This window comes from Eutrigla gurnardus, assembly GCF_963514095.1.
Source record: "Eutrigla gurnardus genome assembly, chromosome: 8".
Lineage (NCBI taxonomy): Eukaryota > Metazoa > Chordata > Actinopteri > Perciformes > Triglidae > Eutrigla > Eutrigla gurnardus.
In genome coordinates this window covers 1,484,668-1,508,730 of record NC_139922.1, presented here as the reverse complement: position 1 = coordinate 1,508,730, position 24,063 = coordinate 1,484,668, and the positions used below count along the sequence as shown (strand labels likewise).

General features: G+C 43.0%; 1 protein-coding gene across 2 annotated transcripts in view; it reads right to left on the bottom strand.

The window, feature by feature from the left end:
• The window catches only part of plch2a (phospholipase C, eta 2a), an 84,994-nt gene that overhangs the window by 49,272 nt on the left and 11,659 nt on the right, over window positions 1-24,063 (bottom strand). Inside the window, exons 2-6 of one of the 2 annotated variants that reach the window (XM_084015384.1) lie at window positions 17,469-17,615; window positions 14,493-14,736; window positions 13,931-14,060; window positions 3,515-3,685; window positions 299-392 (exon numbers count right to left, since the gene is read on the bottom strand). In XM_084015384.1, the coding sequence (XP_083871510.1) occupies window positions 299-392; window positions 3,515-3,685; window positions 13,931-14,060; window positions 14,493-14,736; window positions 17,469-17,615 (786 nt within the window). Of the gene's footprint in view, window positions 1-298; window positions 393-3,514; window positions 3,686-13,930; window positions 14,061-14,492; window positions 14,737-17,468; window positions 17,616-24,063 lie in introns of those variants that run through there. The other variant, XM_084015383.1, reaches the window with a different exon arrangement.

Sequence of the window (24,063 nt, the reverse complement as noted above, 5' to 3'; positions counted from 1 at the left end):
GTCAGCGGACAGGACTCTGGGCTAGGACAGGAGATCTACAATGTTTGGTGCTTGAACACAGCTGATGGACACCGTGTTAACAAAGGCATTACAGGAATGAACTTTACTTAGTCATGTTTCTCTTGTTGAGCAGCTGCATGTCATTGTATGTTTCCTTCAATGTGCCTCTCCTCGTGATTTATAGACAAGGATTTGAGAATTAGGTCATGATGGTTTGTCATGTATAAAAGTGTGTCTTCAGGGGAGAAGAGACGTAGATGAAACAGTTAAGTACCAAATTAAATGAAGGCGGACTTACCATCAATTCCTAGAACTCCTTGCTTCTGGTTCTCAGAGCATGGCTCAAATTTGTTGATAATCTCCAGGCAATGGTCCTTAGACACCTTGGTCATCTATGAATGACATACATACATGACAAATAACTGTACTCCGTATGTGCAAATAACAGAATACTTGTCCAGTGATGAGAGCTCCCTGATTGATCAATACGATCTGGTTTCTGTTAGTCAAAGGGGGTGGGGTGTGTGTGTGTGTGTGTGTGTGTGTGAACGAGAATGACAGGGAGAAAGAGTGCTATGCAGAGATGAATGAACGGAACAATATTTATCTATTTCAAATTTAGATTGTTTGTGTTAAACAATGTGAGAGAAGCAGGCTTTAGCTTGCTAACCTGGTTTCTACCTCTGGCTTGTTTCCGTTCCCCTGAATGTTTTGTTCTAACTTGCTGACGTGGAAGCAGGGTGAGTGTTCTTAAATGGAGCCATGATAATCTGGATGAGAGGAGAGGACATCCCAACACTCAGCAGATGTTGGCCCATTTATTCATTGTTCCTGAAGCTGAGGAGACAACCTACAGTCTACTGACACACTTCTACACACACAGAGATCCGCTTTCTCATTCTCTCTGCTGGCCACCAGGGGGCGACTCCTCTCTGATTGTATAGAAGTCTATGAGAAAATGGTCCTACTTCTCTCTTGATGTATTATCTCAGTAAACATTGTAAACATGAGTTTATGGTCTCAATCTCTAGTTTCAAGTATTCTTCAATCCAGCATGATGTTCATTTAGAACATTATGGTCCATTTAGCGTCCAACAGACCAGAAAGCAGGGGATGCTTTAGGGGCGGGGCTACCTGCTGATTGACAGGTGCATTTAGAGTCCAACAGACCAGAAAGCATGGGATGCTTTAGGAGTGGGGCTACCTGGTGTAACAAAAATTAATTTAACAGTTAGCTGTAGCCCTGAACTTTGTTAACAGTTTCCCAGCAGTATCCAGATATAGAGATGTAGATGCAACCTTACTGGATCCAGATCCATTTCATCGATCTGGTTTTCATACTCAGATGTTAGAAGGTGACACCTGGTTCCACGAACATCAGAATGATGACGGCATCTTCTTACATACGGTCTGTGGCTCAACCAAAGAAAATCTTCCACCACTCAAATCCCAATGGTCAATGGGGGGAAACCATCTGTATGATGAACTGAAGACACTCTTCCTGGTTCCATAAATGACTTAGAAATAAACAGATTCACACTGTCGTAGTGTGATAAGTCTATGTATGATGATGTGTTGATCCACGGTTCCCCCTCCCTCTCCCTTATGAGAGAAACACCAGCAATCATCACATCTGGTCGTATAAGAGCACATCAACCCTAAAAGACTTTTATTACTGACCCTTTCACCCTTTTCCTCTTTTCTTTGGAGTGTTAGCATATCAGTCAAATCATAAAGACTCGAGGTTGGTCCAACTCTGCACTCTTCAGCCTTGTGAACATAGTTTAGTTTGGCCTGTGTGGGACCGGATACCGGCTGTTGTTGCCATGAACACATTGTTTCTATTGGAACTACATTTAACCGTTATTATTACAGAAAAGACACACATAGACACTAATGGACATTTGAATATACGACCAGGGTTTCAAATAGTCTTATTTCTTGTTTGAGGCACAAAGAAAGAAACAGCAACAAAGTGAGTATTTAATGAGACTCTGCTGCATCATTTCAAACAGAAGTGCTTCCCCCACTCTCCACTAACGGGCGTAGAAAGCCATCTCGCTCACTGCTCCACCACTAAACGCTGAGTATAATTGGAGAAAAATACAGCCCACCTGAGCGGAGCTGACAGCGTCTCGCTGTCTAAACAGAGATTTCTGCCTTTAAAGTGACTGGTACACATTGCAACCGGCTGCCAGGCTGCAAATTATTTGTTGGGAGAAAAACACTGGCTGGTCCTAGAAAATTAGCCGTTAATCTATTTTTTTCAGGTGATGTCTCATTAGCGAGGAGATGCACTTCAACCAAAAACCCTTTAAACTGCGTCTTCACTGCTGTGAAGATTCAGGACTAATGCTGACATCCCTGCCGGGCCCTGGTACAATAAACACCACTTCAGGGGCCCAACGGGGACTCAGTTAAGCTTTTGACTGAGTTAAAACCTTGAGACGTATATGAAAAGTGGACATAGTCATAGGCAGAGCAGCACCCTTACTGGATCTGGATCCATTTGGATTGTGGTGTGAAGCTGCTAACTAAGTTAGCTTCATGATTCTTGGTCAACTATACAGCTAAGTGTTAAAGTCATCTTAGTAGCTAACTGCATTGGTAGCATGGTAGTCACCTGTCAATCAGCAGGTGGCCCCACCCCCTAAAGCATCCCCTGCTTTCTGGTCTGTTGGACTCTAAATGGACCATAATGTACTAAATGAACATCATGCTGGATTGAAGAATACTTGAAACTAGAGATTGAGACCATAAACTCATGTTTACAATGTTTACTGAGATAATACATCAAGAGAGAAGTAGGACCATTTTCTCATAGACTTCTATACAATCAGAGAGGAGTTGCCCCTGGTGGCCAGCAGGGAGAATGGCGGTTTAGCTTTACTTTTCAGAACCGGCAGTTGCTACCTGGTTAAAACCAAGGAGCCTCGTTGGTGAATACCAACAAGGCTCCAAAAACCACAAAGGAGCAGAAATAACAAACTACTGCCTAAGGTCTCGATCACAACGTGACAGCTTGGTAGAAACGTGTCCCCAACAACACCATTCTTAGCGTTCCATTTTCTTTTTTTTTTGAGAGAGAGAGAGAGAGAGAGAGAGAGAGAGAGAGAGAGAGAGAGAGAGAGAGAGAGAAATTTTAGGCGTTGAGTCTGTTTTGCCCCGTTGATCACATTTGATCATCCAGTTGTGCATACAGCCCCACTCATAAAGCAGTGGCGCTTGTAGTGACGAATCTCGGCCTTAGCATATGTTTTCCATTTACAATAAGGGCATTTAGCAGATCCTTTTGTCCAAAGCGTATTGCTGAAGCAGGACATGAAGGGCTTTTACATTGAATTCATATTCAGACTACTACTACTACTACAACTACTACACTCATCAATTGGATGATAGTGATAGGAATATCCATGATTGAGCAGCACAGACCACTTTTTTGCAGGCCATGCTTTCTAGCGAGGCGTTTCTCAGTGTGATCGGCTCCTTAGTAGAAACTGAACAGCTGAAATACCTTTTGCTCCGTCTCCAGGAAGCGGGCCAGGTCCTCGGTGTCCAGGTGGTCTTTGTGGTTGCTGTAGGTGAGCATGAGGAGGTACAGATCCCTGCGGGTCGACATCATCTTGTAGAAGGAGCAGAACTCCTCAAAACCCAGTGTCCCCTGGTTGTCGTCGGTGTCAGCCTCCTACACAGCATGGAGTACATGGAACACGGTTACTTTCTTGGTTTTATCCAACAATACCTTCATTTCAAATTCACAGATTTTATTAGACTTATTATTATTAGACCCTGACATTAACTGTCCTGACATCATCACATTGATCTCCAATGACACTTTGAATACTGAGGCTGAGCTGAGTTTGCATCACAGGGAGAATATTACTGTACAGATGCTGCTAGAATGCTAGCTACACTTTTTACATGCTACATATGCTAACATGGTAATGTTGCTAAGGTTGATCAGTGGTGTTAGAATGTTAGCTAGCTTCACTGTTTACATGCTACTTCTGCTAACATGCTAATGTTACTCCAGTCAAATTTCAAAAATCCAACTCAAGGTTTCAAAACCGTAGTCCACAAACCAGTGAGTGACGTTTTTCTGTTTACGTTAATTTCTTTGAGTTAATGCACTAAATTTTTTAAGGCAAAAAAAAAAAAGAAGAAAAAGATGGAACTCTCAATGAACGACATACATTAGCGTGTCCGGTGGGGGAGAGAGAGAGTGAGAGAGAGAGAGAGGTCAGGACGTCAGTCCTAGTCTGGGCTCTGTGTACTAATTAGGACATGACTGACTTTCTTCTTCCACAGCGACTGAAGACAGGCGTTTCATAATTAGACAGTCAGACGTCTAAACAGTACAAATGCCCTCAATGTAATGAGGGAATACTTTAAAAAGAGCTTAATATAAAAAAAGTCATCTTTTGGGAGGAGACGTATCCCAGAGTTCCCAGGCAAATTAAGTGCTATACTGGGTCCCCGACACTAAAGAACTTCATTATCCTGGGTTTAAATGGAGAGATCACAGAGTACATTCTAAATCCTCTACTCTAAATACTCCAAATCCTTCCATACAGAAGCGAGGCAAGTGACGGAAACAAATATTCTGGTAGTCCATTATACAGTTCCGTTTTTTTTTTTTACTGGCCTCACATTCATAGAGCCATAGTATGAGGGAGGGACAAGTCCCACTCACTTTTTAAAACCAGCACCTGAATACAGGAAGTTACATTTGTGCTGTTAAACATGTTCTGGTGAAAGACCCTTTGCCTTAATTTGTTATTTTTTAAAGATTGAATATGTATTATTGATTTAGTTAGAGGGATAATGTTTGGCAATATCTGAATTTTCATGTTGATATTTTGTCTATTTTATGTTCATGCTAACAGTGAATCAAAAATACCCAGCAGTTACTCTGTACTTGAGTAGTTTTTTCACTAATAACAATACAGTAACAGTACACTCAGTAACAATACTCAGTAACAATACTCTTACTTGAGTACAGTTTTTGGTTACTCGACAACCTCTGAACACAAGAGACATTCTGACTGTTAACAAGCAAGCATATAGACTTCCATGCAATCAGACTTATTTTTTTATACCAGAGGAGTCGATCCCTGGTGGCCAGCAGAGAGAATGCAAGTATAAGGAACTTTTGACACGTTTGATGAAAAATATTAACAGCATTTTCAAAATAGAATTTTGAGACACACTTCAAGCAACATTCATGATCCCCAGAGGATGTATATGCATAACTTTGAAATTCCTTGACATGATCCTTTAGCACCACCACAGTTCAAAGTTGACAGTGATCTGTGAAATAGCTTTTTGAAAATCATTGTTCTCAGAGGATGGAACTTTTGTGATCACCTGACTTCTCCTCTGGTGCCAAACAGATTTTCATGAAATGTGAGCACACAACATGCATGTTCATATTCAGGATGAACTAATCAATTTAATCATCAGGTCAAAATGTAAATGTGTCCAATAATTTGGTTTATAACCAAAAACCTGCAAAATTAACCAGAGTTCTGTTTCTTTTGTCTTGGTCTCCATTGTCAACTTTAATGTACTGCTCAACATCTCAGCAGTTGAAATCTATTTGCGTTTCCTTTTTGGATCAATACTCCGCCCACTTTGCTTCACTGCTGAACACAATAGTCCTGACCCAGTATCGTCTTCCTCCCAGTAAATCACATATACAGGACTAAATCCCCGGAGGATTCGGCTCGTCTGTCCAGAGGAATCTAAGCTCTTAATGAGCTTTTTCTTACGTGGAAAATGTAGTGATAGACTTTACGAAGGTGGAAGTGGACTTGTTTTAGAATTACTGAATAACTGTATTAAAGTATCTGGGGTCAGTCACACACTGTTTGAACTGTAGAGTGGTTAAAAGTGTGTTACTAACGGAGAGGTAAGGCCTCCTGCTGCACATAACGGGAAATCATAAAATACCAAGAATTAAAACAACTACGGCTCATTTGGACTAAATAGCATCCAAGACAATAGCACGAGTTATTTATAATTGGACAATTTAACAAAGCCAAATGTGAAGCGATTATGCTTATATATGGAATAATCGTGTATCAAACTATTAACGATCAAAAGAAAAGTACTTAATTGCCTCAACAACAGCATTTAAATTCAGCACAGGTTATTCTCTCCAGCTGTTCATGTCTCCCTGCTAGGGTTGCACGGTATACCGGTACTAATTTGGTACCGGGGTACTGAGGCATTTAAAACGGTACCATATTGCATTTGGACGGGACCGGTACTTGCAGCGCCGCCGGCAGCGCCCGCAACAGCGCGGCGAACTCGCCACGTGACGTCACCGCGTTGTAACTACAGCTGAGAGGACGAGGAGCGAGCCGCAGCTTGGAGAGATAAAAGGCAAGCCGGAGGAAACCGCTAGCAAGTTAGCGAGCAGCGTGGACTGGAGCAACAAACGGAGCAGGAGGAAAGCTTGGAGAGAGCGCGCGAGAGAGAGAACGAGAGAGCGCGAGAGAGAGAGAGCGCGAAAGAGAGAGAGAGCGCGAGAGAGAGAGAGAGAGCGCGAGAGAGAGAGAGCGCGAGAGAGAGAGAGAGCGAGAGAGCGCGCGAGAGAGAGAGCGAGAGAGCGCGAGAGAGCGAAGCACGGAGAGGAGAATGGCTGCTGCAACCGTCACCACGCCGCAACTTGCGGACAAACCAGCGCCGCGAAGTGCGATATGGCCGTACTTTAGCTTAAAACAAATGCGCAAAGAGAGGCAGTTAACGCCGAAGCACCACTGTGTAAACGGTAAAACATGCATGGCTAACGGCGGAAACACCTCCGACTGAGCCAAACACTTAAAGGACAAGCACCCAGACCTGCACGCTGAGCTCAGGGAATGACAGGTCATTTACTCAGTAAGAAAAGTCACATTCAGTGCTAAAAGCAAGCGCCACCCCCCTTCACTCTTAACAAAAGTAGCTCTGGAAGAAAAAAAAAAGAGCTGGTTTATTTATATTATTATATTTTATATTATATTATTGTATTTATATTTTAACATTTTTTAAATTGTGTGCATTAGCAAAGCTTGTCTTTGTGGTATTTTATTTTATTTGCTGATTAATATGTTATTGTTCTAAGATTTTCTATTAAAATAAAGTCAGTAATGACATTTTTTGCGTTCACTTTTTATTTGAAAAAGTATCGAAAAGTACCGAAAAGTACCGAAACACATGTTGGTACCGGTACCGGTACCAAAATGTTGGTATCGTGACAACACTACTCCCTGCAGGTTGAAATCTATCTAAGTGCGTTTGTAAACTCATTTAGGTGACAGACGTCAGCGTTGACTTTTGGTTTTTGTGTTTGTTTGAACCACTCGTCCAACCCTCACTACGCGCACGACCCCGAACTATGATGACAAACCAGTTTGTGTTGACCTTGACTTTGTCAGCATCAATCAGCAATAAGTGTGCAAGAGAGCCTTTTTGTGATGAGAGCATCCTCTCGTCTGCAGACCAAACCACCTCAGCCTGGTATTTACAGTAGTTGGATTAAAGCCTCTGATTGGCTGGTACTCGTTGCCTTCTTTGGAGAATGTGTTACGTTTAGTACTGATGAAAAATACAAGTGGAGGTTTGCATGTTAGATGATTTCATGAGGACGGCTGCCTTCCTGTATAATGTCATCATATATAATAACAATGTCCTGATTATGGGAGAAAAGGCTTTTTTATGTTTTTATTGCAACTTTAATGATGAACATTGGTTACCAACACATTTTTAAAATGGCACTTCATATCTACACAGTTTGGCTTACCCTGTTGTAGCTTCACAATAATCAGTTGCTCATTAGGACACTGTTGCTAAAACTACAGTAGGGTAATAAATCTGAACTGTTTTTTTGGTCTACGCTCATTGACATAAATGTCTTGGGAACAATATTCTAAAAATCTGTCGGGATGAGAAAACTCATTTCACAGACTACATATCACAGGACTAAGATGTTGTTATCCTCCTTGATATTCAAAGATAAAGTGTCCATACTGGTGAAGACTCATCCGTTCATCTTCAGACTGGGAAACAGGTCTTCCTTCTCTACTGTAAGTAGGTGAAGCTTAAAGATGGAGCAAAGCTTCAGGAGTGTCCACAGTCACATACAGGTCCAGGTCCCTGCTGTGTTTACCCAGCATTACTCCAGAGGCCATCTGCTCCCAGCAGCACCATATGGGCACCAGTCAACATGCCGCTGGAATTACTGATGGAGAGCCGCCCTGCTGGAGGAGGCTGGAACAGCACCCTCACACAGACACTGCTAATCCCTCTGCTCAGGAATCACACACAGACACACACACACACACACACACACACACACACGCTCATGCGCGCACACACACACACACACACACACACACACACACACACACACACACACTATGAAGTGAAATCGATGTCAAAACACTTAGACGCGCAGCAACGTGTGTGTGAACGCATGGTTACTTTGTTATGCGTGCGTGCGTGCGTTGTTACGCGCAGATTGTATTTCACGCGTAACAAGAAGCTGCGTACATATGAAGCAGCGTGCGCACGTCTGTCTGTCACTGTTTGACAAATGTTGTTACCCGTTCACACGTACGTGCGGTCGCAGATTCTGATGCTGCGCGGCCGGAAGTTGATCTGCTGTGCGCGCACACTACGCGTAATATGAACGTGTAGTGTAGTTGGCCTTTTCATTTTAGTCAACCAGGGGAGGCAGCAGTGAGCCATACTTTGCCTGCCGGACCGGAAATTCAAAAGAAGAAGAAGAAGAAGAAGAAGAGAGGAAGGAGAAAGGTGAGTGGGAAAGATGGTGAGTACTTTATAAATACATAGGTCATTTGTGTTGTGTAAGTTTTAAAGTAGAGTCTGGAGTATTGCTTGTTGCAGTGTAAACAAAACATTGAAACTGGGCCCCTCCTCTCGGGCTCAACTGTGTAACGTAACGTAGCCTCCTGCCACAGACAGCAGCAGTTATGAGGACCACAAAGGAAAGGAAATATAGCCTAGTCCGAGAGAAGCGTGTGCCGATAGCCGATCAGCACTCGGTAGCATCCAGCTAGTGGGGCTAACGGGAGAGCTACAGACACAGACACCACCACACAGGACTAGAAGCCCATAGGTGATGATTAAGACGGATTTAATTTCTAAAAGTCTAGCGTTTATTTTTGGGCAAAAATATCCAGACTCAACCTTTTAACTGGGTTCATAAAACTCATTCTGTGGACAAGATAATAATTAACCATCAGAACTGCGCCCCCTGCTGTCGAAAAAGAGCCTCCGCAGGGTGGGTTGATTCAGCAGGTGGAACATTAGTCAGTTAGCTCGTTAATGCTTATTAGTTGTTAATACTAAGAAGTCTCCCACATGTGCTTGTATTATTGTTGTATATTAGCTGTTGTGAATTAAGCTGAATGAATAATTCTTATTTCTATTGGTTGTTTACCATTCCTGGTACTGTATAGTTAACCATGTACCTGCTGTTCTGATAACTGTTTTTTATTCTCTGTTACAGAACCAGACACCTTTCACATACCTTTCACACATTTCACCCTCACACTCATACTTATCTGTCACACTCACACCATCAACCATTCTTAATCAGCAATTGAGAAACTAAAAAGGAACATCTGGCTTGTGCATTCTAACCGATGCCACCCAGCGGCCATAAGTGATTCAGTCCAGTTTACCATACAGTCCTTACAATAAACCTCCACAACACATTCAAATCTCGTAACATGTCTTACAACGAGAGAAGGCCACCAGATAACACAGTCACCAGTTAAACCGAAACACCGGTGGATCATCACATTGTGGGAAGACCAGCTATCAGACTGCACATCAATTCGGAATCAGGTAAGCAGTATTTACAGTATCTTGGGTTCAAGGATCACATACAGTATCTCACAAAAGTGAGTACACCCCTCACATTTTTGTAAATATTTTATTATATCTAACACTGGAGATATGACACTTTGATGCAATGTAAAGTAGTCAGTGTACAGCTTGTATAACAGTGTAAATTTGCACAGTGTAAATGCACTGCCTTGCTAAAGACACTGAGGGTAAAGGTGATGGACTGTCCAACATGTCTCCAGACCTAAACCCTACTGATCAACTGTGGGACATCCTAAAATGGAAGGTGGAGGAGTGCCAGGTGTCTTCCACCAGCTCCATGATGACATCACGGAGCTGGTGGAAGAGGTTTCCAGGGGCAACTTGTGAAGCTCTAGTGAACTCCATGTCCAAGACAGTTAAGGCAGTGATGAAATAAATGTTAGCCACACAAAAAATGACATTTTGGGCACAATTTGGACATTTTCACTTAGGGGTGTACTCACTTTTGTTGCCAGCGGTTCAGACATTAATAGTTGTATGCTGTATCTCTCCCCCCCCCCCACATGACAGAGTATGAGGCAGACGCCCGAGGACGGTGTGACAGCAGTGGTGCCAAGCGACGAGAGTGGTGTTGGCCCGAGGTGACGGTGAACAGTTGATACTCTGCCCCATCGTGTGAGTAATAATCTTAGGACATAAATGAAGTGGCGTGCATGTATTGGGTGTAAAAGTGCAGTGACTGCCATCTTGTTTCCCTCACAGCTTCCGAGTCTGCGCCCGGCAAAGGACAGTGTGCAAGTGGAAGACCAGCGGTGGTCGTGGAGGATCGGTGTTGCCAAGCTACCACAATTACGGACCCCTCCCCCCCACACCCCCTTTTATCATTTCTGTGAATAAATATTGTTTTAAATGCCCTTTACAGTCTCCAAGCACTTTCTTGCTTTTAAACAGCTCCTCGCTCTTACAGAGCTTGCTTTAATTGAAAACACATTTTAAATTACACACATAACTTTTGCTAGCTGGGGTCTATATAGACATGTTATACAATTTTATTATTAGATTTAGGCTAATTGAAAAACACAGACACAAAGTTAGTAGCCTAGATACAGTACATGTTTGAGCGTAAATATTGTTATTAATAAATTGCAACACATTTGTATCAACAGATTTTCCCTCAGTTTTTATTTTGATAAGAGTCTTGTCTAGTGTCTAACGTGTCCAAACATTTAACATTTAATTGTGGATGCATTAGTTTTAAGTGGGTTAAGTTCAAGTTCTTATTGACTGATTTATTTAACTGAAAATGGATATTAATGTTTGATTTTTCCTGTACAGGAAATCATCCACCACCCTTTGTTCACCACTTCATCACCGTTAAGTTACAAATAAATAGCTGGACTGATTTCTGGATCCAGTGTTTTAATGTGCACACCACATGGTTGTTCCATGACTCAGTACCACCACCACTACCACACCCCCAACATATAGTTTTTTCAAACATTATTTATTTATTACTGTTCACAGTGGTTTATGGAAAATGACATAAGTTCTTGCATTTTAGAATTAACATTATGCTACATATGTTTTGATCCAGCTGATGAAGGTACTGCTACGATTTTCGGCAAATTCAGTTCATTTTGAGGCCATACAAGCATTGAGTTCAGAAGTCCCTCCTTAACCTTTCACACAATTTCCAACGTTAAGTTATAGAACTGTTGCAGCAGTCAAGTAATACATTTACTTAACCTTACATAGAACAGCAGTCCTGCCTATGAGCACAGTCAGATTGTTTGAAACTGCCCTGTACTGACATCTGCTTTAAGAGTCGTGTGATGGAAAATTCTGGTATTTAACCCATACTATGTTTTGCATGTGTTGTATAATCATGTTTGAAACAGAACTTACTTCTCCGCGCCTTGCTCGGTTTTGAGCCAGGGAGCTCCCACAACAAAGTGTCCTGGGAACTCCCATGGACTGGTATGTCTTGGTGGGAAGGGTTGGCAAAAACATCTGGGATGCCATGTATTTTGACTAGTGACGCAGTTGAGTTTTGCAAACCATAAGGACAGCAGATCGCAGAACATACTCACTCAATGACTGGCTGTGTGACTCCATTCATAAATGTTTTATTAAAACTCAAAGACAGCGTGTGAAGACTTTACTTTTAATTCTTAACAGAATGATAGAAAACCTTTTGCCACCACAAGAGTATACTATACTCTACTATAGACAGGAGATGTCTCAATTTTTTTGATTAGAACTGACTCTAAACAATATGCTTGGACTTTGAAAAGAGTAGGCTCACAAATAGACATCTGTATTATTTTTCTGTATTTTTTTGAGAATTTTTGCATTTATTTTTCTTAATTTTGTTCAAGAAACAAGTGCCGGACAGTCACACCATATGAATTTTGTTATGTTTGGTTGAAAATTCTGAAAAAATGAGTGATGAACTGTTTTAATGTTGAGTATGTTCACATAAAGCATAATGTTCTGCACAATATTGAGAAGGTTTTTGGCAAATATATTTTATATTCATACATGTTTGACACTGAAGACAGCAAAACTGCCATGTCACGTCATCCACCCATGTGTGTATCTCGCATTGGATCGATTGCACCATCTACTGGATGAAAATGGAACACAGAACAACTACATTACACGTTCATGTTACGCGGAGTCTGCGCACCGTGCAGCATCAGAATCTGCGACCGCACGTGTGTGTGAACGCGTAACAACATTTGTCAAACAGTGAGAGACAGACGTGCGCACGCTGCTTCATATGTACGCAGCTTCTTGTTACGCGTGACAGAGTTTGCGCACGTTGTTTCCGCGTACATGTGAGCGCCTGACAAAAATGTTCAATTATCTTCATGCGAGCGTTAATGCGTGCGTTCGCTAAAAAACGCATGAATGTTACACGTAGTTACTGCGCGTAATGTGATCACCGGCGTGCAGCAGTCATCACGCGTGAACGTGCGCGTGAACGGGTGACTATAATAAGTCAATGAGGAAACTACAGGCGCTGTCTGCTGCACAGGCGTCTAAGCACGCGGGTGTGACACGTTCAGTTGATAGGTGCGCAAGTAATATGACACGATCACACACACACACACACACACACACACACACACACAGTAACATCTGCACTTTGGCAGGTGTTGGCTGTAGTTTCCGAGGTGACCGCTTGTAAAATGAGTTAGCAGACCGACTATGAGAAGAGAACGTGGCACTGTGACGTGAACTACCATTTTCATCTTGTTGATGTGTGGAGTTCATTCATTCCATGAAGTAAAAACTGTGAAAGGTTTAATGTTGTAAGACGAAAACGCTGTGGTAGCAACCTGTCAATCAGCAGGTAGCCCAGCCCCTAAGCATCTCCTGCTTTCCATTTCCATTTTCCATTTCAGGTATTTAGCGACTTACAATAAGCACATTAGTGTGAAGAAGAAGAAATGTGGACGGAGATGGGACCAGACAAAGTAGCAGGTCTGTCCACCATTCTTGCTGTTTGGTGGTGAGTTGAGTGAAGCCGTCAGCAGCTGCCCAGAGAGAACATTAGGAAGATAACCTTTGTCTCCTCAACCTTCCTCTTAAGAATCATTATTTCATTTCTATCGCTGACAAATGTCGCTGGCTGACATTCAGCCCACCATGACATTGGTAGCAGTGCTTCCCCAGAGTTTGATCAATACAAATGTACATGATTTTCTCTTCTGGGTGTGAAGCTTCTGTGGATTTAAAGAATATGCTGCAAATGTTACCAGATGAAAAACGAGTTGATATTTGGGGAGATAACAAACCAAGAACAAGATTTCAATATATGCCCTCTACCAAGAAATAATTCAATTTCATGTGCAAACTTTAGACTCCAGCTCCATGAGCTGCAGGTACACCAGATTTTGGATCAAAAGCAGCCTGTTTAGTGGAAGGAACCGTCGGTGACATTTAGTCAGAATGACTGTCAGAAACGTCTGACTTGATTCTGCAGCACAGATCACAGTGGACTTGTTCTGACCCCGGGAGGAGGGACAAGAGGATTGTGAAGTAATGAGCAGGTCAGTGTGAGTGTGTGTGTGTGTGTGTGTACCTTGAACATCTGTTTGACCTTCTGTCTGGGCAGGTTGACGTTGAGTTTGTGCAGAAGCTGCAGCACCTCGCTGATGCTGAGGCTGCCGTCGCCGTTCTTGTCGGCCTCGGTGAACGTCTGCTTCAGCCATGTGATGCCGCGGCGGGTTAAGGAACTTACCCAGAGTTCCACAGGGTTACTGTTGTTCCTGGATCTGCTGTACAGTTTCGATCCAGAGATGGATTTTAAAACCTCTGAATTCTGCCATATATAATGTTGATCGTCAAAAGTATTGTTTCAGGTTTTTCATATAATCTAAAGTTTAAGTCAAATGTAACTAAATCATTTTGTATTCGAAAAAGTAAATATCACGTAAATATGCTTCATATTAACTGTAAACAAGTTAACTTTACTAGATCCCTGTGTGCACTTCACCCACATAAAATGTAAAGTACTTGAATCAACAGATTTGGTTTCAAGTTTGAATCAAACTGTTTTTCACACTGACTCAACATGATCTGACCTTTAGATGGATCGAATGAAGAAATGCTACATTTCTTTCCAGGGTCAACCTGAAGGATATTGGTCTCTGGTGCGCTGCCTCTTGGCCAGACTGTCCTCGTCACTGATGCCTGCCATCAAATACTTGAGGCCCGTGATCCAGGTCCGCGCCTCCTCCCCAGTGCCAGAGACCAGGTCCAGGGACTCCATGTGCTCTCCGTAGTACAGACTGAAGCAGCAGTTGGGGTCGAAGCTGCCCTCCGAGTAGCGCTGGAAGATCTCCGACTGCTTTCCCTCACATACCTCCCGGACCGAGTCGATGGAGACTGTCAGAGGAAACAGGAAGTCAGTGGTGGAATGTACTTCTACTACTTAAGTACTTTTACCTGACATGATTACTTCAGAGTACTTTATACCTGGATTGCACTAGATTGTGTTTTTTTACTGCACTACATTTAGCTTCCAGTTGCTCGGCAGATATAAGATGTCATTATTAAAATACTGTTCCAGATTAAATAACCCAAACAGCTGCACCTGGATCAGCCATTACACTGGACTACTTCCTAATCCAGTAATATAGGAGCCGCTCTGACACCTGCATTTGCTTTTCATACTTTTAGTCCATTTCTGCTGGCAACAAATTTGGACTTTGTAAGTGAGCATTTAAATGCAGGACATTTATTTGGAAGTAAGTAGATTTAAATTGTGTTTTTGCTAGTTTGACTTTGCCTGCAGTAAGTAGACCTCCAGGTGTTGTAGCCTTGTGGACAATCTAAGGCTGACAGGAAGTGAAACCTATTAAAAGGAGCAACAACACAGCAGAACTACGTTTATTAAATCCAACACATCCTTCTGCAGTCTTTAGCATTCCACTGGTTTAGAAGAGTTCCACCTCTGGCAAGATAGCGAATTAATTGTTGGGGGCATAGGGATAATTTAATGGGGCTTCATGATACGGAGGATTAAAAATAGTCAACTTGACGAGCAGCGCCCAGAGAGCTGGGTTTATTAAGACGCAACATTTATGAGATGGTAATGACATTTTACTGGAAGACACAGCCTCAAGTCGTTCATTAGTTTCCCCCGTGAAAGCGAGCACATGTACATGTAGTACTATTTTGAAACTGTGGAGGTTCATCCCCAAAAGGAGATACATCTCTGTATCCTTCACTCACACATCCATGGAACATTGTTTACATGCATGCTCATCCATAATGGAGCCACATACCCCCCAGGTATTGAACCTGTGGTTTTGTAGCAGTTGTATGCACATAAATCTACATGAGTGGATGTCAAAGCTGCCATGAACATGACGGTGGACACGCTACCGCCACCGCGGTGCTGAGCTCCCACGTGGCCGTCTGTGTTCTCCAGCAGCCCTGCAGCTGCACACGCGCATGCTGCTCCCGACCAGTGCCGCTATAATGATGCAGCAGCAGGACTCAGCAGCCGGATGAGGATGACCTCCACCACAACACTCTGGATTGTCGGATGGGCTGCTGGCTGCTCGGGACCAGGATGTCAGCTGCAAGTACATTTACTCACACAACTTGTGTGTGTGTGTGTGTGTGTGTGTGTTTGATTAAGAGAATGAAAGCAGCTTATACATTAATGCTTTCACATAAACACAAACCTTTGGAAGTTGGAGTATTTTATATACATACACACACACACACATATATATACTCACACACATACAGGTGTATAAAAGCAGCACCTAGGCATGCAGACTGTTTCTACAAACATGTGTGAAAGAATGGGTCGCTCTCAGGAGCTCAGTGAATTCCAGCGTGGTACTGTGATAGGATGCCACCTGTGCAACAAGTCCAGTCGTGAAATGTCCTCACTCCTAAATATTCCACTGTCAACTGTCAGTGAGATTATAACAAAGTGGAAGTAATTGGGAATGACAGCAACTCAGCCAAGAAGCTGACTCAGCGACCATGGAAGGTTCAGACTGAGAGGAGTTGTATTTTTGGTTTCCAGCGTCTCCAAAGAAAGCAGCAACCCGCCTGTTATCTCCATTCAGTGGCGTGTGTGTGAGACACTGTTTGGGCAGATTAACACTGATGAATAATTAAGTTGACTTAAGAAGCTTATTAAACCAGAGTGAAGGAGGAGGAAGAGCAACAGGAAACTGAGCCCTTAAGTCCTCACGAGACCACCGAGCCGCTCCCAAGTCTGTCTTTCTTTTAATTTGAAAACATGTCAGGAAATGCTTTTGTTGTCTGATTATTGTTCATAACGGAGAGGGAAATAAATATTCACTTCTAAATAAGATAAACACTTCCAGCTCCGAGGGAATGAGGAGTTTCATGACATGACTCACGCTGCATCAGCATCGGTCGGCTCAGTGAAGCAGGTAATAGCCAATCACAGCGAGGCAATGTGTCCTAGGCGCAGATCATAACAAATATATAGTTCATCTTCATGAAGCTGTCGTTGTCCCACCACATCTACCACCACCAGAACAGGAAGGAAGTGGTCAGGCAGTAAAGCATGCATCTAAAAAATACAAAATGATTCATGTATGCAGGGAGAAATAATGATTTATGATCAATTTATTTAAGATTGTTCTTCACAAAAAGAATTTGTGTGTTATCTGTGACGCAATAAATAAAGTAATAAATGTACGTTTATAAACAAAAGTAAATTATTCCAGAATGTTTTAATGCCATTTTAAGTTTTAAACATATTTTTTATAATTATCTCGATAATATAACAAATCTCTTATTATCATAATTATTAATAATAATTGACCTGTCCAGGGTGAACCCTGCCTTCGCCAATGTCAGCTAGGATCGGCTCCAGCCCCCCCACAACCCTGAATACAGGATAAGCGATAGACGACGGATGGATGAATAATAATTGTGACATGAAATGGTCATTGCATACCTATATCCAGTAAGTGTACATAGTATGTATTTCTTGATTTGTTTTGCTGTGTTAACACACATTTTGACCTGTGACATGAAATGTGTTTTCCATCAGTGTGAAGCGTGCCGAGGTTGGCGTGGAGGGAGCGTGTTCCTGTGTGACTGGAAGAGGGAGGACTCACTCTTGGCCTTCTCGTTCTTGCGGGACGGCCTCCAGCGGATGCAGGACTTGTGTTGGTCCAGATAGAAGAAGCGCACCAGTCCCTTGGAGCCACCGCGGAGCTTCACCATCTGGGTCCCCATCTGCATGGAGCTCATGCATTTCTCCACTGGAGGGAAGAAAGACAAGCAGTCAGAAGATGCTGCTGGTACACTGGGATCGTCCGAATACAGGATCATCGTACACCAGCATCACGGCTAACACTGAGGGCTGCAGCAAGGATGTTTGACACATAAGGAGGTTTAATATGTTTCATATTTTTATTTCTCAAAGCCTCAGGAGAAATGCAGAATAAGATGAACTGGGAGCTGCTGCTGGTCTAAAACTAAAAAGCTGAAAAGTACTAGAAAACAGCCAAGAGTTTTTATCTGTACAATGTGAACTCCCCACAAGCTGATTAAAACCCCGGCAGTATGACTCCATTTGATAATACGTAAATCTCTATTATTTGGGCAAATCATATCACCCCATGCTTAGTGAACACTTATTTTGCTGATAATACTGATAACAAAGTGTGCCGTTAACATTCTTTTTCTATGGAAATTAGAGATGCACCGATCAATCGGCCGCCGATTAAAAAAGCCGGTTTTATATCCAATCGGCCCCAATCGGTGACCGGCCGGTCACGGTCGTAATTTCGGTGCGTAGCAGCTCAATGCGCACAGAGCAAAACAGCTAAAAACCTGGCTATTGCCTGGCTAATGTGGCTATATAATAAAATAAAATTCCTTTTGTCTGTTGATACAGATACAAAACCTGCTACTTCTCAGCAGAAGTGAAAAGGGTGCTTCTGAACATGCTGGACACAGCGGACACCAGTGCCAGCAGACCCAAACCTGATCAGCCTTCTCAGGAACCTGCAGCCAAAAGGGCAAGTCTACTGCTTTCGGTGCATGATGAGATACTGAAGGAGAGTGCTAGGAATGAGGAAGAGCGACTGCTGGGCAGCCCTTCATCTGTGCAGTTACATCGTTACCTGTCCGAGTTACCCATCAAGAGATCTGAAGATGAAACTGTAAATGATGTACTGAAATACTGGCACGAAAACAAAACACACTACCCTGCACTTGCCCCGCTTGCCCAAGCCTACCTCTCTGCTCTATACAAGCGTCGATAGTGAGCGCTTGTTTAGCTTGGCTAGTAATGTCATAGATGAGAAAAGAAACAGGCTTTCTGGTGAGAAGGCAGAGATGCTTCTGTTTGTGAAGAAGAACCTGCCCTTGATGGTTAAGTGATTGCATTGAGAGTGGGACTGAGTACTTTGTTCACAACCTAAAGCTACCTGTTTGTATTAGTGTTTTTTTTTTTTATCCCATATTATGTTGCAATTTATTTTGAGCTTTAATTTTCAAGTACAAAGATTACATTGCACTTTATTTTTTTAGATGGAGTTAAAGTTTTCTTTTGTCTTATCAACTGCTGCTTGTGTTGAGGTGTTGTTGAAAGCCTGCAATATATTGAATGTGATGTGACATTGAAAGTCAACTATTCCAGTGTTTCTCAAATGGGGGTACGAGTACCCCTGGGGGTACCCAGAGGTACTGGAGGGTTAGTCAATAAATTACATTGTACCAGGCAACTGCTGGAATGTTTTTGAATGTTGTTGTTTGAATGTAAGTTAGTTATTGACTTGTAAACTGGACTGAATGTTATGGTCAGTGTTGAAAATAAATCTGCTCAGGAGGCACTGTTGGAACTTTCAGTCTATTTCTTATTTGTGATGTTATATTCTTGAAAAGGAGGGTTATGATAGCATCATATAGCCTACCACTAGTTGTGGTTTTAATTGCAGTTATATAAGCAAAATGTTGTCTGGGAGAGGGGTACTTGTATAAAATTTGGGAAAGGGTACTCAAGCCAAACACATTTGGTGTCTATTATATGATTATAATAATTTCTTAGATAGAAAATCGGAATCGGCAGGTCAGACCTCCTTTAAAACCGGAAATCGGTATCGGCCAAGAATTTTGCAATCTCTAATGGAAATGTCATCACATAGAAAAGTCCCAACTTACACAGTGTGCAGGATTTTGGAGAATATAATATAATATTAGTTGTCGAAGTTGTGACAAGGGAAACGTGTGTGTGTGTGTGTGTGTGTGTGTGTGTGTGTGTGTGTGTGTGTGTTTAAGAGGTGTAAGAGAGAGAGAGAGTGACTGACATATATAAATATATATATATATATATATATATATATATATATATATATATATATATATATATATATATATATATAGACGATTAGAGGCCAAGATAAAGGCAACACGGAGAGAAGTTTGCCAGCTCGCTGAACTGCAGAAAGGGAACATGGTGAATAAAGGGGCACCCAGGAAGTACAACTCACTCTTCATACCAGAGGCACTCGAAACTGCCAAACAACGACTAACAGCTCTGGCCACCCGGTTGAAGAGATACACCAAGGAGGGAGAGGCCAGGAGAATAAACATGCTGTTCTCCACTGAACCAGCCAAGGTGTACTCTCAGTGGCAGGGAAACAACATCCAGTCAGACCCACCAAGCGCTGAGGTGGAAAAATACTGGAAAGACATATGGGAAAAAGAGGCATCACACAACACCGATGCCCAATGGTTAGTGGACCTAAGAGCTGACCACAGCAACCTCCCAGAACAAGAACCAGTAACCATCTCAATGGCAGACATCCAAGAAAGAGTGTCAAAGATGAAGAGCTGGACAGCACCAGGCCCCGATATGATCCATACGTACAGGCTGAAGAAGCTAACTGCACTCCATGAACGCCTAGCAGCACGGATGAACCAGCTGCTGAGGGATGGGACCCACCCAGAGTGGCTAACCCAGGGCAGGACAGTCCTAATCCTGAAAGACCCCCAGAAGGGACCCGTCCCATCCAACTACCGGCCAATTACCTGTCTCTGCACAACATGGAAGGCCCTGTCAGGCATCATTGCGGCAAAGATGAGTAAGCATATGGCTCAATACATGAGTGAGGCACAGAAAGGAATTGGCAGTAACACCAGAGGAGCCAAGCACCAGCTACTGGTTGATAGAACAGTCGCCCGAGACTGTAAGAAGAGACAAACCAACCTGTGCACTGCCTGGATTAACTACAAGAAAGCCTACGACTCAATGCCGCACACATGGATACTGGAATGTCTGGAACTGTATAAGATCAACGGGAACCTAAGGGCCTTCATCCAGAACTCGATGGAAATGTGGAAGACAACCCTAGAGGCCAATTCAAAGCCGATTGCCCAAGTCAACATCAAGTGCGGCATATACCAGGGAGATGCACTATCACCACTGCTGTTCTGCATAGGCCTGAACCCCCTCAGTCAGATCATCACGAAGAGTGGCTACGGGTACCGATTCCGTAGTGGGGCAACAATCAGCCACCTGCTCTACATGGATGACATCAAGCTGTACGCCAGGAGCGAGCGAGAAATAGACTCACTGATCCACACCACCAGGATCTACAGCGATGACATAGGGATGTCATTCGGATTGGACAAGTGTGGCCAGTTGGTCTCAAAGAAAGGCAAGATGATCAGGACTGAGGGGATCGACTTACCAGAGGGCAACATAGGTGATATCCAAGACAGCTACAAGTACCTTGGCGTCCCACAGACTAATGGAAACCATGAAGCGGCCACAAGGAAATCAACCTCAGCCAAATACCTCCAGAGAGTAAGGCAGGTCCTGAAAAGTCAGCTGAATGGTAAGAACAAGGTCCCAACATGTACGCACTACCAGTCATCAGATACCCCGCTGGTATCATAAGCTGGCCAAAGGAGGAGATAGAAGCCACAGATATCAGGACTAGAAAGCTCCTCACCATGCACGGAGGGTTCCACCCCAAGTCCAGCACCCTGAGGCAATACACTAAGTGGAAAGAGGGAGGCCGAGGGCTAGTGAGCGTCAAATACTTTTCTGAATGAATTGCCTCTATCAGTCACAATCCTCATGTTCTTTTTAAAATTGTAAACTCTGTTCTTAACGCCCCACAATCAGTCTGCCTGGAGAACCAGACTGAAATGTGTGAAAACTTCCTGAGCTTTTTTATAATTAAGGTTTCCAGCATTAGGGCCCTCATTAGTCCTTCTTATGACCACTCGGACTTTGCCACACGCTCTGCTGTCTTCCACCAGTTTGAGCTCGTCAGCTTCTCATCTTTGAATGAAACTATTGGTCATATGAAGCCTGCTGGATCTCCTAATGATCCGATTCCACCTCGTCTTTTTAAAGAGGTTTTTCCCACCTTGGCACCGTATGTGCTCAACATTATAAACAGTAGCTTAGCATATGGGACTGTACCTGTGAGTTTTAAGCACGCAGTAGTGACACCACTCATAAAAAAGCCTGGCTTAGACTCGTCTGTGTTGTCTAATTTTAGGCCAATCTCTAAACTTCCGTTTCTTTCTAAGATTCTGGAGAAAATTGTCTACTGCCAACTGAAGTTATTCTTAGATGAGCACAACTTTCTTGAAGTGTTCCAGTCCGGGTTTAAAACCAATCACAGTACTGAATCGGCACTGTTGAGAGTTTTTAATGATATTCTTTTAGCCACAGACTCTGGCCACTCTGTTGTTCTGGTTCTGTTGGACCTAACAGCTGCCTTCGACACAGTGGACGACCAGATCCTCCTGTCTCGCTTGCAGAACTGGGTGGGTATTCAGGGTGGTGCTTTGGACTGGTTTAGATCCTATTTGACTGAGAGAAGTTTCTGTGTTCGCCTTGGAGCCGCTCAATCTTCTGTAGCACCTCTCACATGTGGTGTGCCTCATGGCTCTATTCTTGGCCCTCTTCTCTTTACGCTTTATTTACTTCCTCTGGGATCAATTCTTCGGAAATATGGCATCGGTTTCCATCTTTATGCTGATGACAGTCAGATTTATCTGCCGTTGAAACAGGGAAATGCCATTCATCTCTTAGAGTGCTTTGCTGAAATAAAGGCATGGATGTCAGTAAATTTTTAGTTTTTAAATAATAAAAAGACTGAGGTACTGTTGTTTGGACCCAGTGATGCCCCACAAATTCATATTGATTAGACGTTTCTACCTCCATGGTAACAGGCTGACCCACCTTTAGACGGTTCTATCTGCATGGTAACAGGCTCAGCCACCTTTAGACGGTTCTATCTCCATGGTAACAGGCTCAGCCACATTTAGACGGCTCTTTCTCTACTTTTAGATTAATCTTTCTTCACCACGTAGATGAGAAAGCATTCGATGATGATGAGCAGGTGGTTTGTGATGAAGGTTGAAGGTTCAGTCGATGACCATACAGATTGAAAACCTGAATTTAAAGGCAGTGAAAGTTGGATCAAGTCTCACATGGATCTCCTCGTGGTTGTTCTGGTTCTCCATGGTTTGAACTGTGGGACTCAGACAGCTAGAGGGGGAATCATGACACAGAACCAGATGCATCCTGGTCCAAACAACAGAGATATTTAAAGGGAAGTACTTTAGACTTTACTTCATGACACACTGGAGGCGAAGCATATTGGTGCTATTAACATTCAGGGGCTGTGAATAAGCTGTGATTTCTGACTTAATTTCCAAAGACTGGAGAGTCTTCTTTCAGAAAGAATACACACTTTCGATGTGTCATGAATTACACGTGATGTTTTTCAATTTAAAAGCTCATTTCAATGAGGATCATACAATCTCCATGTGGGGACAAAATTATTGAAAAAATGTATACATAATGATTAATAGATACTGTTTGTGCAGGAAGAACCATGACCATAATGGGCCTCCATACATGTCGTAATGGAAGAGTGTAGTAACATGTAAACTACAGTAGTGAATAAAGCCTCTGACCCGGTGAATACCATCAGGGGCAGCAGGACTGACAAGACCCTGAACAGCAGATACCAAGAAGACAACCAGCCTTTTTGGAATAATCCGTACGGAAGGCACTGCAGAGTGCTGGATCACTCTCTCACACACGTACACACATACACACACACACAGGCTCAACACAGTGTGGTCATGCATGTCATTTTCTTTGGTTGGCATGAATGAAAAACCATGAATCACTCAAAAGATGGTTTCCTGTGGAGACGGACTCTCTCCTCTGCAGTGACACCTGGGCAGCAGCCCTCAACAGTTGTTATGGGATTGTTCTATAGTGGTAGCTCTCCCCCTAGTGTTTACATGAAAATGGTATGGCCCAACTGAAAGCAGCAAGTGCCGTTTGTTTTATGTCTCTGGCGCGAGCTCTTACAGTTCATGTGATAGACACACTCCGTGTCTCCTCTTCATTTATTACACACAAACAGTCTCCAGGTCTTTAGACCGCTACGGAGACCGAGACAACAATGGGCTGAATTAACCTCTTCCATCCCTGAGAAGTAGTCCACAAACCGGCAGGAACTTCTGGTGGGAACAAGGCTGGTGGTGGAGACAAATAATGGGCAGGAGGAGCGCAAACGGTAGCAGTTAGCAGCTGGTGGGCAAAACAGTCCTGCTTGGCTAAATAACCGAGCTAGCAGCTAACGCTTATGCGTTCCAGCTCTATTCCGATTGGGTATTGCCCGAAGGTTATTTGTAATGCCATGGTGATGTGTTTCAAGTTTT